Genomic DNA, 19,302 nt, shown 5'->3' on the forward strand with positions numbered 1-19,302 from the left:
CATGCTTCCTCCATTTCATGACATTCCAAAAAACACTAGGTGGCCCCCATAACGTGCTTAAACTTTCACAATCGAACCGCTTCAACCAGAGCCACTTCATAGGCTCACAGTTGAAATCAGGTTAAAATGCAAGTTCCTTTTCCCTACCCACAAAGCATACTCAAGCAAAGGTCCTCAATACCTCCTGAAACTGTCACCGTACTACATATCTGTCAAGAACCTTAGCAAACAGAACTGCCCACCTGATCAACCAACGATTATTCAAGAGACTGGCACATGGCATCCTGTCCCTGAGCTTTCAAGGGCCTAATTGGAGGTACTGTATCACAGCCGTAACCCGAGATCTTAACCTAGTAGGTTCACAAAACATACACATTTATGCATGGCTATCACATGAATTCCATGCAGGATCGGCAGTCCCAAGTGAAAAATATTGTTACTAATCTATCAGATAGGAATCAAACTCCTCCTCCTTATTTACATTTGTTTTCAGCACTACGAAGTAATACAATGAATACAAATCCATAAATACTAAATAAAAACATTTTACTTTTCTCCAAATCGCGTTTAAGAAATTGTTAGCATATCAATATGAAGATTGATATGCTGACCCAATTTCCAAATCATCTAAAAGCACTATCTTGCGGGTATGGAACATCAAAGCACTAGGGTAGGATGAACAACATGGAATGACAAAGAGGAACCAAGAGGGTATGAGCGAAACATGTGGCAGGTCTTAATTAGCAGGCCTGAAGTTTGAATGGAGGAGTCTTTAAGAGTCGCGTATCAGATCATGGCCAAGTACATTTGATTGATTAAAGAGAATGAGTGAAGGGTTTCATACAGTGTGTTACTATAACATTAGCCACCTTTTTCTTAAAACGCCAGATGCTGAAAGGATGTTGGGTGTTTGAGAAGATAGGGGTTTCTAGACTATTATGTCTAAATGTAATGTGATATTGTCCGCTTCTGAAAATGAGTTGATTCCAAGTGATGGACTCTTCGACACTGGATCCTCTTTAGTCTTTCAGAGCTTTGTGCAATGAGTAGGCTTTTAGAACCCTTACATTGGCTAACTGAGAGCATATCTTTTAACCTTGTTGACTATATGCCTGGGGGTGTTCCATACCTTTTGGAAAACACCGCATTTCTTCAAATGACCTCTGGTTTGCTGGGAATTTGGCATAGCCCTGGTTACCACTACATGATTGGTTTTAGGATTTAATATAAAGATTCTTTCTGATGGCGGAGCTAAAAAAAAGTCTCCCTTTGCTGCAATTCTTAGATGTTTGTTTAAGAAATCCCCCATCTGCCCATCACCATTGTTTTTCTTAAAGCCTCGAGATATCTTTGAGTGACAGAGTAAAACTTCGAGGAGGTGCATATTTCTGCAAGCTTATTTTTAAAGTCACTCTTAACAGTACAGACGGGCAGCTTAGCTTCTCTTACCCCCTTCTCCACTCTTCACATCACCAAGCAGCTACGTGTATCTCCCTCTCCCAAAGCAAGCCGGTGTGTCCTCTCGTGAACAGATTCATAAGCGTTTCACTCTATCTACTACTAGATTTATAGCTGTTCTACTGAATGACTCAAACTTGGTGGCCTTCCCTGCGCTGTGCGGCTCCAGTGGTTGCTATGCCCCCAAGCACAACATGTGGCTGTCAGTTCCTTGTGCACCAGCTGCCGACTGGCCCTCTCTGACACTGGCCCAGCAGAGAAAAAGCATCTTCTGTCACTGTTAACAGCCCCTCCTGCTGCCCTCCAATCGTTGTTTCTAGGATCCAGGCCCTAGTGGTACCTGGGTTCTTTATATGAATCGACTTCTGGAACAAGATTCCCATCGAGGTTCAAATATCTGATGTTTGAGATGAAAGGTCAAATTCCTTACATAACTCCAAAGCAGTGTGGCCATCTTGCATCCCCGCAAGGCCTCACCCAGGATAACCTTTGGACACTGCTAAAGTCCAAAAGCTTTTTTGCGCGATAAGGTCCAATACAAGAACCCACTTTAAAATATTTTAAACATGCAATAGAACCATACCTGCTCACTGTTTCATAAGCATCCAAGTTTTATCCTTTAATTCAAATTATTACTAGACCCGCAAGGAGACAAAGTGCTGGTTTACCGTCCAGTCGTAAGCACATTCTTCTAACTGCTTAAGAGTTTTTTGATAATTTGGTGGTAAGTGTGGCTAGAATATGTATCCTGCAGAGGAAGGTAGACTGTTATGCTGCATGCAAGTTGTCTATGTGATGCCTATTTGCACGCAAGATGACGCCATGTGTTGCTGGCTTGCTAAGGTGCCTCTCTCTTTGTTTGGGTAATTCTTTTGACAGTTTCATACCTGTGCGTATGTATGCAACAAAGACAAAATCGCTTGGTTTGTATACCAATGCTGAAAAACAGTAGGTAGTGTATGTTCGTACGCAAGGCTTGAGTGTTCTGCCCATGGCTTTTGTGCGAGGTTGGACGAAGGGGAGGTCCGTTACAGTGTTATGTCCATTATGAGTGGCACCGTTTTATTAGAGGCTTTCAGGGTCAGTTTGCATCCCCGTCATACCATCACCATGCCTCTGTGCTGTTGCTCTTGACGCTGCACACATTTTAGGCACTGAATTCATTTGCCGTACGTACTCTGTAAATGGAAGGTTCTGAATGTATGTACGAATTGGGCAGAACTGGTTGGGAATTATTTGGTCACATTAGGCCACAGAGCTCTTAGGCCCGCTTTAGAAGGTAGGAATTTCCTATGAATGCATGTAGCTGTAATTGCAAAAAAACAGTAAGAAAGGGCTTAAGGCCCCATCACTCATTTTACAGTAATTCCTGTTGGGCCAGTATGTCTCGTTATCAGCTCCAGTGGAATGACGAAGTCTGCTGGTTTATCTCCGGGCCAGTAAGTTTCACCAGAAGCATCTGGTTGCTAAAAGCAATCCAAATCACACGGTGAACTCTTTGGGAGAATGATAACTAACCTAGTGAATCTGACAAGTATTTACCAATTCTCCCAGTAGTCCCTCATTTCTCAGGAGAATCTCAGGGGTCCTCCTATAATTCTGTTTCCCCCCTGGATTACTGGCACCCACCATAGTGGTAACTCTGGGACACAGAGTTCCCTTAGCACAATCCAGGAAGCTCATAATGAAACCGTACTGTGTTAAAGGGTACCATATATCAACACTGCTTTAATGAAGGTTAAATCATACCTTGTACATCCCCCATGAGAATGATAAATCTGCATTTTGAATGTTTCTGAAATTTGTGATGTGCCATTTTAATTTCAAACTATCTGTTTACAGTTACTTTTCTGCTTTGCAGTGTCGTTGCTAAAGGATCTGAAACATGCAAATATTGTTACATTGCATGACATTATTCACACAGAGAAATCGTTGACTCTGGTATTTGAATATTTGGTAAGTACTTAATTTATATATTTGTTTAATTGCATTTTTTTAGGCGCCATAAGCCAGGTTAGTTTGTAAGCGTGTGATGAATCAAATAAAACAATTATTCTGTAATTTCAATGAAGTCTTTAACCTCCACCTGGTTTAAAAATCTCCTATGCTCCATTTATAATTACAAGCAAACTTGTGATACTCATTCTTCTGGAATGCAGCAGCAATCGACCAGTCGATATCCTGCCATATTGTATAGCTTTGTACAGCAGTTACAAGATTCTCCGGTTACGTATGTTATTGGGAGGTTTCCTGTTGGTGAGTGTGTGCAATGGAGTAATGTAGGCAGTAGATTAAGGTCCTAACCAAGGAAGAAGGGTTAACAGTTGAATATGGTTGTATCTTTAATCAAGTTCAAGTTCAAAAGATACTTTATTCGGTTTAAATCACAAAAACCATAAAAGTGTACAAGCATTAAAAAGGTCCACAAGTCACCAGGCTGCATAATATATAATAAAATACAACATAAATAAAAAACGGGGAGTACCCAATAAGATATGCAGTACATGGTGGCAAGAGTTTAAAAACAACAGCATGAACATTGATCACCTAATTGAAGAATTCATACAGTAGTTAACATTTATAGAAAATCAGCTAGGACCAAGCGATCTTTTTGCCAAGTCTCACTGCTATGGTTAAAAATGTTGCCACGTTAAAGATTTCCCATATTTCTGTCAGAAGTTGGAGGTACATCAAAGCTGGCTTCACTTGCCTAAAGCCTTTTCCTTTTAACAATGGTATAATAAATTTTGATCTAATGCCCTTGAAGTGGTCACAGAAAAACAAAAAGTGAGCGGTGTCCATAATTGAACAGCCGTCGCATTTGCATAAATCTAAGTCCGTACTCCTGGTCCAGACAGGGCGGCCGGAAATTAGAAGGTGAATTTTATTCAATCGGAACCTTGTTAGCAAGTACCTATGATTGGCATCATTTACAACTTTAAGGTACAGTTCCGGTTCAGAGCCAGAGGAAACGATCAGCTGATGGGTCCTGACAGAGGGCTTTAACAGCTCCCTGCCCTCTCTGTCCATTCCTCTGTACAGCAAAAAAGTGTTTTTTGCCCATTTCAAGTCTCCTTTCACCAAACTAGAGGGTTTGTCGAACAAATGGGGCCGGCCCAGCTTTTCGCACATTTGTTGCACATATTTCAACCAGGGAATCTTGTCCCAGTGGTCTAGGAATAAACAATCTTTTAGAATTTCATGGTTCACTTCAAGCTCTGGGTTTAACCAGACTGCCAACCATTTTAATAGGGGGGCCATGGCAATTTTATCCTCCAAGTAACCCACGCCGCATTCCTGATGAACTATGAAGCTTGCAGTGGATCTTGGGAGGGAAAGAAGTGTTTTTAGAAAATTGTCCTCTGTGACCTGAAGCGATGTAACTGGCCTAAAGCCCCACAAGTCGGCCCCATACAAGGCAATGGCGGTACATTTGGCAGCATATACTTTTAGTACTGCCTCAATGGGCTTCACCCCTAGTTTACGGGAGAAGCTCAGCACCGCCGAGATCGAGCGTGCCAAGGCTGTTTTTTTCTCTACCATTTGAGGAAGCCACGTGGAGCCTTCATCAAAGACAACCCCCAAATAGGGAAATCTGGGAACTCGTGATAGCTTGTGTCTATTACAAAATAATGACATCACATTTTTTTTAGTCTTTGCTTTGTGGCCCACTACCATAACATGAGATTTGGTAAAATTAACACTTAAATCAAGATTATTCATAAAAACATAAAATGAGTTCAACAGGCATTGGAGTCCTACTGCAGTTCTAGCTAGAAGGGCAGCGTCATCCGCATACAGTAAGGCCGTCAGTGAATATTTCCCAGCCTTCGGGATATCCTTGCAAGCAGCGCCCAAAACTTTACCTAGGTCATTCATATATAGTGTAAAGAGCAGGGGAGCAAGAATGCAACCCTGCCTCACGCCATTAATGATGCTAATTTTTTTCCATGCAGTTCCCCTTTCTATCATAACGGACCATTGCTGTAAGGTCCCTATGGAGGTCTGCTAGGAAATACACGATGTTAGGGTCTATTCCGATGTTGAGGAGCTGGCCCCACAATTTGGATCTGTTTACTCGGTCGAATGCCGAGGACAGATCCATAAAAGCAATAAACAATGACCCTTGCTTAGCTAAGGTGTACTTCCCGATGAGCAATTGTAGGTTTAGGCTTTGGTCGATCGTACTGCGCCTCTTTCGAAAACCATACTGTAGAGGGGAAAGTGTATTAGTCTCCTCAAGCCAGTTAGTCAATTTACCTAAAACCACTCTCCCTAAAACCTTGACTGCAGAATCAATGAGGGATATGGGTCGGTAATTGCCAGGATCCCCCCGGTCCCCTTTTTTGTAAATAGGTACAATGACCGACTGTGTCCATGACTCAGGAATGCCTGTCTTAGAGACTCTATTAAAAACATTGGCTAAAACTTTGGACCAAAATAAAATATCGACTTTAAAAAGATCAGAGGGAACGCCATCAGGTCCAGGAGCTTTATTACTGGTCATCATGCCGATGGCCACTGCCACCTCCTCCTCATTCACAGTTAAAGTATAAGGCAATTGAGGGAAGGCCCTCATACCTTCTGTCGCCATAATCTCGTTTTCATAAACAGACCTAAAGTGCAGGTGCCATCGATCTTCTTGGATTCCACAATCCAATTCATTATTACTGGAATCCGAGAAGTAAGGTTGGTTGACCACCGCCCAGAACTTGGCGCTACTTTTTAAGACATCTATTGAGGTCAGATCAGCCCAAGCGTCCTCTCTGATTTCACGCCGCCTTCTTTCAATTGAGGTCTTGTATTCTTTCCTGAGGGTGGCCACGAGCCGTTTGTCTACTGGGTTGGACTTAAGTGCAACCTTAAGTTTATGGTTGGCCGCTGAGCAATTTTTGTCAAACCAGCCTTCCTTCCCTTGTGTTCTACCTTTACCCTGGCGAGTCAGGTTGGAGAAGATGTCAAGGCAAACCTTTTTATACGCCTCCATTACTTCACTATCCCCAGCCTGATCATCCATACACAGCATTAGGTCGTCCCTGCTACTAAGACATAGATTACTAAAAAATTCTTCTGGAATTAGCTTGCACCATTTAATCCTGCGTGCTTGGTCTGTCAACCGCATATCATATTTCTCTACCAGGTTTGGGCAACTATCCTTGATGACAAATATGTTCTTTGCTTTTAAAACAACAGGGTTATGATTGCTAAAGTGGGACCCTAGAACTGAGTAGCTACTGATTTGGACTCCACAAGTACTACTGAGAAATATGTAATCAATCACGGAGCCACTGCCATGACCTATGAACGTGGGGATATCCCCCTCGCACCCATGTGGCAAAACAAGCCCGTTTTCAGCCAACATTATTTCCCAAAAAATACCCTGCTCTGAATGTTCAAAGTGGGTATTTTCTTCATCCGGGATACCAAACAACACGTTGGGGGGGCATTTATCCTGACAACCGTGAATATTGAAATCTCCCATCAACAAGATAGCACAATCATGCTCTGCAGACTCTTTAAAATCAACCAAAAAAGCACTTAACATCATCAAGTTACTAACTGGGCTGTCCCTGTCAAATGAATTATAAAAGTTTATGACCAAAACATTATGGTAACTCCTATAAGTGATTAAAACAGCAAGACAATAAGGGCAGCCAGTGACTAATTGCGTGTATGTCCCAGGAATTTTAGCAGAAATCAGGGTTACCAGACCCCCCCTAGCTCGCCCCCTCGTTGACCCAACAACCGGTATAGAAAAAGCCATCCACAGTCAATAAATTTTGGGTGTCCCAGGTCTCCTGCATAGCTATTAAGTCCATAGAACCTATAAGGTCCCGCCAGATCGGATCATCCACTTTATTTTTAAGACCCGCGATATTCCAAGTTGCCATGGTGATGTCCTGGCCACCCCAAGCCTCATCTGTTTTTATTTGCAATGGAACCCCACCTTCCGTGCCGTTGCCATGAGTGGAAATTGGGTTTAACATCTGCTCATCCAGGATGCTATTTTCCTTTTGCAGAGGGGTGGGGGAGTTGTTGTTGGACCTCTGTCTATCTGATAAAACCTGTGTTTGTCAATCAACCCAATCCAGGGTTGATAGACAATCATAACGATTAGCAATTGGAAAGTTAAAATGATTATCATATCCGTTAGCAGGCTGATGGTAATACAGTGGGTGACTGTTATAGGGCCCTGCAGCAAACCCCCCTTGAAACGGTCTTCCTCTTCTTCTCCTAACCGGGTTCCATCCCTCATCGCCACCCTCGTCCCGGCCCGGAGGGTGCACCTCCCATGGGGGGTTAATCCTCTGAGTTGCTTTTTGCTCCTGTGGGCCCCTTAACCAACTCCATCTGTTATCTGATTGGTGCCCGGGTTGGTAGAAATAGGAGAGGGGCCTAGCAGTAACAGTGCTTGCTTGATATCCCGAGGATCCTCTACATATATGTTCTACCACCTGTGTGTTCTCAAAAGTGACCACCACGCAATCCCCTTGTAAGTTTTTTCTGTTCCCTCCCACCCATGGGGTTCTCTCAACCATTAGAATATTACTTGGCATATTTGGCGGTAAGGGATGGTTTTTGGAGAGCCAGTGGCACACTTTATTTTTTAGGGCCTGATGAGATTCTATATCAGAAGATGGGATTTCAGTGACACCAGTAAGAATCACTACGTAGGGGCAGGCATCTGGGGGAAGATGGATATTTCTACGGGCCGTTGCCTTAACTCTAGGGGTCGGGTCAGGATTTGGGGTTGGCAGGATAGAATCATTGGATCTGGCTTGGGGAATTGGCATGGGTTTGATTGAATTCTCGAGTTGTTTTGACTCGGTGGCCTTGACTTTAGTGCCTTCCAGATTTAAAGTATTACTAATGTTTTTAAGAAAATTATTATTATTAGCCACGGCGACACTTTTACCAACCGAGGATGACTTATTGGCTGTGTTGGCGATGTGGGGTGTCTTGGCATTCAAGTAAGGCTTGGGGCACTTATATCCCTATGGATGTTCTTCAAGATGGTTTCTAAGCAACTTAATCTGACCTCTATGGGTTCAAGTAGGGATTTTAATATGTTCAAAATTTTGGTATTATTAACCATACTTAACCCACTCCCATCCTGATTTTGTTTGGCTAAATTAGTGACTTCTCCACTAAGTTCAAGAATTTCCTCCAGACTTTTATCAATGATGGTATCGTCTGGGAGGCTTAAACCAATGTTTGTCGGGTTCGCCCCCCCCCCCGTTTCATTAGCACAGACTGCCAAGTTATTATTCACAATTGGGGGGTCTAAGATGGTGTTATTTAGATTGTGGGCAGTTTGTGCTTTCTTCCCTTTAGAGCTAGTGGGTTTATTTGCCTTTTGTTTAGAGATTGCCCCTTCTTTCAAGCCCCTTTGATATGTATCACTTGGCCGGAGTGGGTTGTCTAACTCAGTTCTATCTAAGCCACTCTCTGTCAAGAAATTAAGGTTGGGAGTGGCTTCTAGGTCCTGTTGTGAGCTTAAGACTTCAAAATCCCCAATGTCCGCACTATTGTGTACCAATGCGAGGGTATTAAGTCGGGACTCAGGGTTTGGCGTGTGTGCCTGTGCAATGAGGCCTAGAGAAGATCTCTTGGCCGTAGCTAGATCTTGTGACACCCTCCTGTCCATTAAAACTATCCCCTCTTCAATCAATGCGTTGGTACGAACAATAAAGTCATCCAGAGTCCCAGTTAACTTTTTCGCTCCTGCTACAGCCATGCTTCTGGTCTCCCGACAATTCATGACACTCTCCAGTACAAATTTCAGATGACCTCTTATGTTAAAAACAGTTAGGTGACAGGCCCATGCATTTAATGCTTGACGATAAATGGCAACTAACAACCCAATATACTGTGCTTTGATGTTAAGCAGACTTACAGTTTCTATGTCCAATAGTCACTTAGGCTGGGAGAAATCGGGCAGAGGTGGTGGCCCAGGCCAGGCTCCTCGGGCGACTGAGGGCCACAGAGGGCCCGCCCTTTGCCCGGGCTTAACCCGGGCTCGGCCCGCGCGCGTCCCACGATGCGGAGAATGATGTGGCTTTTTGTGCGCCTCCTGGCGCGTTATCCCGGTGTGCGGCTTCCGGCCGCTAGGTCTACTGGGAAGTGTAGTTCGTCCCCAGGTGCTCGCCCCCACACAGCGGCCGCACAGTAGATGTAATGATGCGGCGGCGGAGGGCGAGCAGGCACACCAGCGTGGGCAGCAATTCCGGCAGAAAAGTGGATCCCCAAAGGAGGCAGGTAGATGAATGGCACCAGGCTTCAGTGACAAAGGAGAGCTTTCCCGCTCCCCCGAGAGTGATGTGGCTTTTTGTGCGCCTCCTGGCGCGTTATCCCGGTGTGCGGCTTTCGGCCGCTAGGTCTACTGGGAAGTGTAGTTCGTCCCCAGGTGCTCGCCCCCACACAGCGGCCGCACAGTAGATGTAATGATGCGGCGGCGGAGGGCGAGCAGGCACACCAGCGTGGGCAGCGATTCCGGCAGAAAAGTGGATCCCCAAAGGAGGCAGGTAGATGAATGGCACCAGGCTTCAGTGACAAAGGAGAGCTTTCCCGCTCCCCCGAGAGTGATGTGGCTTTTTGTGCGCCACCTGGCGCGTTATCCCGGTGTGCGGCTCCGGCCGCTAGGTCTACTGGGAAGTGTAGTTCGTCCCCAGGTGCTCGCCCCCACACAGCGGCCGCACAGTAGATGTAATGATGCGGCGGCGGAGGGCGAGCAGGCACACCAGCGTGGGCAGCGATTCCGGCAGAAAAGTGGATCCCCAAAGGAGACAGGTAGATGAATGGCACCAGGCTTCAGTGACAAAGGAGAGCTTTCTTTAATCAGTTGGGGTGTATCAGTTTTAAAGAATTTTAAAATGTTACGTGATTAAAAATTGTGTTTTGGTTGTTCCCAAATATTCCAAAGAGAAGCAACTTGGTTGAAGAAAAGATCACACCCAAATTGCTCTTAATTTAAATACTCAACAGGATATAACAGCATGTTGTATTTGTAAATATCTTCTGGGGTTGAAAGGGATTGCTTGATGTGGGAGTTGAATAGTTCCCAATCCATTATGCACCCGCGTTTCCTTCGGAAAATCCTCAATTTGATGGACCTGAGAATTAGGTGTGAGCAGCATTATTTTGCAAAAGATGGGACTTTAAAATGATTCTGGAGATTAGTACAGGCGTTATAGTTAATTAGGCTGTTGCTTCCGGATGTAAAATGGTCCAATTAAGAGACTTTTTAAAGTGTTTACAAAGTAAAAATAATCTGGGACTCTGCTGATTAACTTGTTTTATTTAGTGTATTGATTTACATGATTGTCGAAATTTAAATCCAGTATTTCATATGTGGCTACTGGTTCTGTGAGTCTAGTCATGTACTGGTAAAATGCTTGGTAACAGTTGATCAAGTCCCCTAAATTCTTTTTTTCCAATACTTTATGATAACTAGGCAATTGGATATTGTATTTAATAGTGGTTGTGTGAGGCGTAATGCAAAATTAAGCCTTCTTAAAATTGTAGAAAATACATTCTGATACAGATTGTTATCAATCTCTAAATCTACCCCAGCATCATTTCTGACAATGAATTTGGCCTACGCTTCATAGGAGACAAGGCAAGCTTGGCACATATTCTCTCATGGCATAAAGTATGCATTACACCTGAACTAAGCTTATCCCGCAAAATAGTGGAGGATTGCCTTAAATTGAGTAATTCAGCATCTATTCCATTGTTGGCATACGTGAAGAACTCTCTTAAAGATCTTTGATTAAGAAAATGTTTTGATGCCCCATTCAACACGAACATCTGTGATAAAGTGAGATTAAGAAGATTTTTTTTGCATATAGGGAGAGAGGGAGAATTATATGTATCTTTAAATATAGTCACCATCTCTCGATATGTCCCACTCTCTACAACCTTGGATACTGAGTCCTATCTTTTCTGGATAGAGAACCCGGAGTTAAGATTTTACCTTACCCTTTGAGATTATGTACAATTCATTACCTAGTGGATCTTCCTCAAACAGGGTATTGGTTAAATTCACTCCTGTGTTGCCTATGTGATGGCATTTCGACTCAATCTGCCTCAACTTTATGCTTTTTTGCACACTGTATCACACTTTTAGAGCCCTTTATTTCACTAGTTTTTTATGGGCAAGGAATTTTAGATCTCATAAGGAAGGGCTGCAGTATATTCAGCTCCTAGACTCCCCTGTTTCATGCCTTGCGGTTTTAAATTTGATTGTCTCTGCTTTAAAATTAAGGAAGATTTACGCTAATTGACCATGACTGAGTCTGACTTTTTATACAAATAAGTTTTATTACAATAATTAAATTTCCCTTTTAAAGGTATATAAATAGTTGTGCTACAATAGAGGTTTTTGGATAACGTTACTGTGTTTCTCTGTTATCTGTGGGCTTTTTGGGTGAATTACGTTTTGTATTGACTTTTTAAGCTTTAACTTTTAATTGTGTATTGATGATTAATTTTTGTATGATGTACGTATATTTTGTGTGCGCTTTTATGGTCATTAATTTGATCGAATAATGAATTTTTGATTGATTGAATAGAGGTTGGAACCTTGACATTTCCTCCATTGCATTTATACACGGGTTGAATCTTCTAAATGTAAACTAATTTTTGCTGTCCACTTTAATTTCTTTACTTTTCCCCTCAATTTTACTTTAAGTTGTTGAGATCCTAATTCGTGGTGTTATGGCCCTTTGTCCTACTCCCATTCATAGTTCAATATCCCTAATAAGGCAATCGGTTATTGAATGTTTCCAGGATAGCTTTTCGCTGGTCTTCAGCATGGAGTGGTACTCTCAGTGCTTGATGACATTACACAGGAGGTGGAGGCTGTGGCAGTGGAGTACTTGTCCTGTTGGATCTTTCAGTTGCCTTAGATACAATTAAGCACACCTCGTCCTGCATAGGCTGTCCCAGTTTGGGGTTTCAGAGAAGCTAGTCAAATAGTTTTAGTCCTTCCTTACTGGCCCTTATATTTTTCTCTGTCCACCCACACCGCTTCGATTTGCAAAGATCAGCTGAGGTGTACTACCAGGATCCAACCTCTCCCCCTTTCTGTTTAACATCTGCATGATGCCTCTGGCCTCACTTTTACATGAAAGTGTAATCAAATTCAGTATGTACGAAATGAAACATGGCTGATCTTCAAAATGTTCAGAACCCATCATGATCCGGCAGGAGGGTCAGAGTTGAGAAAGTTAGCACCTTGCCTTAATATCATCAGGTGGTAGGTATCCACCCACTTATTAAAAGTAAATCTCAAAAAATCTGAGCAGCTCTTGAAAAATACAGTCTCCTTTATGGAACTAGACCCTCTAAATGGTGTTTACGGGCCTGTGTACTACATCCGGGAAAGAGGTAGGAAATCTGGTTGTTCAATGGAAAATTGAATCTTCAAAAATAGATTGCTACTGTGTTTCCTTCTTAAAATGCTACCTTATTCTTTACCTTTTTTTAACTCAACATATCCATGTGAGCTTAGTAAATGCCATGGCCCTCTCTTGACTAGACTATGGAAACAGCATCTATCTTGTTCTTCATGACAAAACCTTGCCTCGCCTTCAAAGGTGTAGACTGTGCCAGTCCCGTTGTTAGAAGACTTGCATACATTTGATTGTGTATTATCTAGTTTGAATGCCTTTTAATGGTTTTCCATATTTAAGGGAATTCTGTTCAAATCCATTGTGTTAATACTAGGAAAAGATTACATTTTTATTACACCAGTGTAACTTCTGAATTTTTGCATTACACTTACTGCACGAAATTACCAAAATTGCACCACATTGCCTAATTTAAAGTCTGTTTGTGAAAAAAATCTACTGCAGGAGCACAGGTACAATGCAAATCAACAGAACACGAGCAGCTGCTGATCATAGCACTTGTATTTTTTCGCTTTTTTAAATGTAAAATGTGTCCTCTTGTTTAGAATGGACAAAAATACTAATTTCACGCTGAGTTATAGCATTAAATGTCAGTTATACATTTTACGTAATTTTGCCTAATCTTACTGAAATCTCATGTGATGACACAGAGGAAATTATGCAAATTTCCCACACACGTAGTTAATATGCTTTCTTCTCTCATGCATGTCCCTTCTAGGCATCCAACTGTTAGGGATACAATCCCACATATTCACTTAGATCATCACATTTGGGGGTTCTTTCTATAACTTTGTGAAAGTATGTGAGAATCTGAGGTACAACCTTTTCGTTGAGATGTTGGATTTCGCTCTGTCAGATTGCACGTCTTTCTTCATTTCTGGACTTCTGGAAAGTTTTAAAACATTGACGGAATAGGAACAATATGCGTGATGAATTTGTTCAAGCCATGAAGTGTCAATATTTGACCGCTTTATAAAAAATAGATAACATCAAAATGGCCCAACGACTAAGCAGATGTCACAGGTCAAATCATTGTTTCTTGAGCCCTGTCAAGAACCAATTACATATTCTCTGACCCTCTGCATAATGATGCCCCCTAAATGCATAAGTGATATCCAGGCGCTTAATGCTCTCACTGATGTTCATTAAGCTCTTTTGACAGGAATGAGTACGTTTACCACAGCTCCAATCAATACTACAAAATATTTTAGGAACAGAGATGTTAAATTAGTGGTTCTGGACCACTTGCAATGACCTTGAAATAGCATGGTTATAACAGCGGGTTGAGACAGGAAGGACTTCAGTGAGTTCAAGGGGGAGTGTAATATTCCAATGCTCCTACATATTTGATGTCTCTATATATAACAAGCACCTTGGTGCACGGATTTCAGCATGCAGGTGGGTAATGCGCTCTTTACAGAATAATAGAATGATCAATTATGAACCTATTCTTCAATGTAAACACATAGTTAATGTCTGTGTGTCCGCGCTTCAGGACACATACGTTTGGTTGCTACTCTACTCCGCAGTGGAGACAATATGGGCTTATCATGGTATTTTAACTAATACTTTGAAGTGTGGTAACATATCTCGGCATTCGGGTTTCGGTTTACTTTACTGGGCCCTTGAGGTCTCTTTTGACTATAACACAAAAAAAAACTATTCAGCTAGTCTTACTTTATTCAGCCTTGAAAAGTCACCTAAGACGAAACATGTGTTGGCTGTCTTCTAATGTACAAAATGCAGGCAATGCTGGATCATTGAACTCTCACCAATAAAAACAGACCTGCTTACATTAGCAGACCTTCAAAAGACGTTGTGGTGCTCTGGGTGCATTTATATAGTCTTTCAGTCACTGAACAATTACTGTAATAGCAATAATTGAACTGCCTTTGTAATCGCTCTTTACATCAATGGAGTATTTATCAAGGAAAGTCTCATGGTTTCAAGTTTGTGACTCGTGAAACAAAGTTAACATTTCTTGTCCAATCCACTATTAATGTAAAAGTAGGCAAAGAGATGTGCTTTATTGATTGTTAAATGTGTTTTATGAATTTATTCATACCCTTCCATTTGAAAGTTGCCAGGTTTCACACACTCTTGATTTTCCATCTAAATGCATCATACAAAGCCCTGTGGGAATCTGAATTCAGACCCAAAGAGTAGCTTGCACCCGAATCAGGACTCCAAGATGTGTGGAATTCATGCAAGCAAAAAAAGAGTTTTCCACCACAGAACAGGGTGAAACACATAGTATTACTACATTATGTTCAATTCCAAGGTGCAGAACTAATGCCTACCACTGAATTAGCTAATTGATGAGTACATCAGCCCCCAGCCTAGACGGTTTTATAGGGGACTTTTATAAGGCTTATAAACACTTACTAGCACCACAGTTTATCGAGGTATTCGCTGAAGCACTTGAGAGGCAGGTGTTGCCCCCCCCCCACTCTACGAGAGGCGGTCATTATTCTTATCCCCAAACCTGGCAAAGACACATCCCTTTGTAGCTCGTATCGGCCCCTTTCACTGTTAAACTTAGATTACAAAACACTGGCTAAGATTATCGCTACTCGTTTCTCCCAATTAATGGAATTCATTATATCCCCGGCGCAGTCAGGCTTCGTCCCTCATCGTTCTACCTCTTTGAACATCAAAACACTATTCGCTGTAATACATATAATTGACCCAAGCGTCCCGGCAGCCGCTATCCTCTTGGATGCGGAAAAGGCCTTGGATTCCCTAGAATGGCCATTCTTTCTTTCGATCATGCGCTGCATGGGCATGCCTATGGGCTTCATAGCCACTACAGCACTGTTATACCAACGATCATTGGCCAGACTTCGATTAAATGGCACCCTTTACCGGCTCTTTTCACTGTCTTGAGGCACCCGGCAGGGCTGTCCCCTTTCCCCTCTTTTGTTTAGCCATGGACCCGTTAATTCGCCATTTTCAAGAACGCCATTTACACAGAGGCTTAAAATTTAACACTGACCCCGTACTAGTCTCACTATATGCGGATGACACTATCCTCTATGTCCGAGACCCCCAGACCAATCTAGAGCCACTCATCCAAGAAATACTCAGATTTAGTCGCTTTTCCGTTTTGGTTAATAATTGGCATAAATCTGTGATTTTTCCATTAACGACGAGCACGGCACAATGGGACTGTGGCTTTCCTCCGTAATGGTGCACGGACTCAGTAAAATATTTGGGCGCTCATATCCACCTAGACACTGCACAAATCCTTAGCCTGAACTATGGACGTGCATTCAGCGTTTTAGAAGCCCGGAGAGAGCACTGGCTCTGTATGACATTATCGATAGCCAGCAGGGTCGCAATTCTTAAAATGGTGATTCTACCTAAATTTGTATACCTTTTTAATAATATCCCCATACCCCTCACCAACAGGTTCTTTTTGACATTACGCACACTCCTCATAAGACTGGTATGGGGGGACAAGAGAGCGTGTGTCCGCCATACCAAAGAGGGGGATATGGGGTTCCAGACCCCCAATTATACTATTTAGTGACTCAATGTTGCTATGCATATGCATAGTTCCACCCCGACGCAAGAATAAAATTTTTGCGGCCTGAGGCGGATTTTGTATTGCCTGAAAAACTGGCCGCCGTAGTGCCCAAAGGCGTGCCTAAAAACCCACAAAACATACAGACGGTCTTTTCAACAAGCTGGGCATGGCATAAATTACAGAGACTAGTGGGCGCTACCACATTGTATTCTTCTGCATTACCCCTCTCCAACCCCACTTGGTTGCCAATCACACGGGAAAAACTGGTGCAGTGCCCATGTGACAAATTCAACATTACGAAAGTAGGATATCTCTACCCGACTGGGCAAATTTTTTCGATTACTGAAGATATTCGATTTCACCTACGCACATTCCTTTGTGTTGGGGTGTATTCGCTCTGCACTGTGAGCCGCGCTACCCACTTACCCAGTAAAGCCAGGCTCCTTCGCCCCACTAACGTTGAGCATCAAAAATGAGACCGGTACACATCTCATTTCCAAACTATATAAACTCTGTGCCAGAGCTCGACAGGTCAAAGATGGCAAGGTTTGGATCGCGTGGGAACACGATCTGGGCCACTCAATAACAGACGAACAATGGGCAAAATGCTGCACGGTTACGAGGGGCGTGTCCCTTAATAGTAGACCCAAGCTGTTAAATTTTAAATTTTTACACCGTATTTATTGCACCCCTGCAATGACTGATAGAATAGACCCTAACAGATTCCACGCCTCTCCGAAATGCTCCGCTCCATATGCTGACTTTGATCACCTTACATGGACTTGCCCTAAATTACAACCATATTGGGTGCAGATACACACAACAGTAGGTAACATGATTGGTTTTAAACTGATTCCCACTCCGGAAGTGGCCCTACTAGGCTATACGGTCAATTTTCCCCGTAACATGAGAAGTTTTGCATCCCTTGGGTTATTGCTGGCCAAAAGGGAGAAAGCCTTACTGTTGGGAAGTAAGCATGCCCCACCCTGTAGAGGTGGTTACGTAGCCTGGCATATTGCAACGTGAATAGTGAAATTTATAGCAGCATTAAGCCCAGCTCTTCACGTCCTAAAGACATATGGGGACCGTACAGGGATTATGTGACAAGACTGAGACAGGCTTCAGATTTGCAAGTGGAAAACGGCATTGTCCCGTAGGGAGTGGGTTGATGGGGTATAATCTTCAGTTAAGTTCATGCTTCACACTAGTCCTCAATCCCTAGTCAATACTACGCCCTAAGTTTGCTGGAACATATCTTGCCGGCCCAGACGATGTACCTCAGAGATATTGTAATTGCTTAATCTATTGAGGCAAAAGAGGGGTAACGAGGGGTAACGATTCTTTCAATTTGTACAATGCTGATGCTTGCATATTCCTGACGTTAATTGCTAACACATGCTCACTCTGCTCAATTTTGTTATTCATATTGCGATGTGACACATTACGGTGTACCATTAAGTATATTTTGTTTATATGTGTGAAATTCTTGAAAATAAAGTCTTTAAAAAAAAACATTCGCTAATTGATCAAAACGTATTGAATAACCCATGGTTGACCAATGAAAACTTTAAGAAAGGCAAAAGACAATTTGGACCTGGGTCTAGCAAGATTTGCTTCTCACGTGGTAAAAAAGGGATGCTACTAAAAATATTAAACAACCTTTGCCTGGAGATTATTAGAGGAATTTCGAGGTCCCTTTCCTTTCTACATAATTTTGTTGCCTATGACACCACCAACTGTGCAGCTGTTTTTGTGCACCAACAAGTTATAGAAATCCAAGACCTACCAATTAGGTGGGGATGAAATAGTTTTTCTCAGCTGGAACACGGACAGTAGCAATCCCACCCACAATCATGCAACTGTTCTATTTCTTGCCAGTATTAGCTTTCTAGTGCACTATATTGAATTCCTTAATCCACTACACTACAAAGTGGCAAGTTAATATAATTACAGGTAGCTTTTAAGGAGTTTCTGGAGTTGAATATAGCCTGGAATAAAAGCATAACGTGATATGGTGGGTTTTCGAAAAGACGAAGACAGTTGAGAAAATTCAATGCTGTTAGCAGAATTTTTTTTTTATATATATATATATATAACTACAAAAATCTTTTTTCACTGTTTGTTATTGAAACTAGTCACGTAGTGATGACGACATGGAGCACTGGCACTTTAAAAATGAGCAAGTGAATATGGGACGTTGTCATGTGAGCAAGGCTCCGAAGAGCCGAAACGTCATGCGGCATACTCTGTTTCAATAAATGAGTTGCACAGAACTGGTCCGTGTCCGAGGTATCCATGCAGCGCTGCGAGAAGGCGAGAGGCTGGCATTGGGACGCATATATATATAGGAGGAACTGTACACGCTATGGTGACTTTGAAACTGCGGCCACCGAAAGTGTAGCCAGATTCATTGTAAGAGGTTACAACCCCATTACTCTGAATAATGTGCTTTGCAAAGTAAGAGCCATGACCAGGGATAGTTTATTGGAACAAAGCAGAGGCAAAAAAACTGATGGAGGGAAATTTCGATTAATTACCCCATATTCAGCGGAAGCTAACCACCTCAAACAAATGCTTAAGAAAAACTGGCATATTCTAAAAGCAGATACTGTCATAGGTGAAGATGTCCCTGCTTATCCTCTGGTCACATTTAAAAAGGCCAGATCTATCCGTGACCACCTGGTACGAAGCCACTTAGAAAAGATACCGCCGAAAAGTAACACCCTGAGAAGTATGAAAGGTTTTTTCCCCTGCCATAAGTGTAAAGCATGTAGTAACAGCAAAAGGACGCTTACTTATACCATTCAAGATACTGATATGGTCAGGAAAATCAGCAAGTTTATTACTTGCAGTACACCATATGTGGTGTACTGTATTGTCTGCCCATGCGGGCTGAAATAC

The 19,302-nt window shown here is 42.5% G+C and overlaps 1 protein-coding gene across 2 annotated transcripts in view; it reads left to right on the forward strand.

Moving 5' to 3' along the window:
• Positions 1-19,302, forward strand: part of CDK17 (cyclin dependent kinase 17) — a 529,501-nt gene that overhangs the window by 440,075 nt on the left and 70,124 nt on the right. For both annotated transcript variants that reach the window (XM_078678048.1, XM_078678059.1), the window contains exon 9: positions 3,320-3,414. In XM_078678048.1, the coding sequence (XP_078534174.1) occupies positions 3,320-3,414 (95 nt within the window). The remainder of the gene's footprint in view (positions 1-3,319; positions 3,415-19,302) is intronic.

The sequence above is a fragment of the Lissotriton helveticus genome, chromosome 1_1 (genome assembly GCF_964261635.1).
Source record: "Lissotriton helveticus chromosome 1_1, aLisHel1.1, whole genome shotgun sequence".
NCBI classification, from domain to species: Eukaryota; Metazoa; Chordata; class Amphibia; order Caudata; family Salamandridae; genus Lissotriton; species Lissotriton helveticus.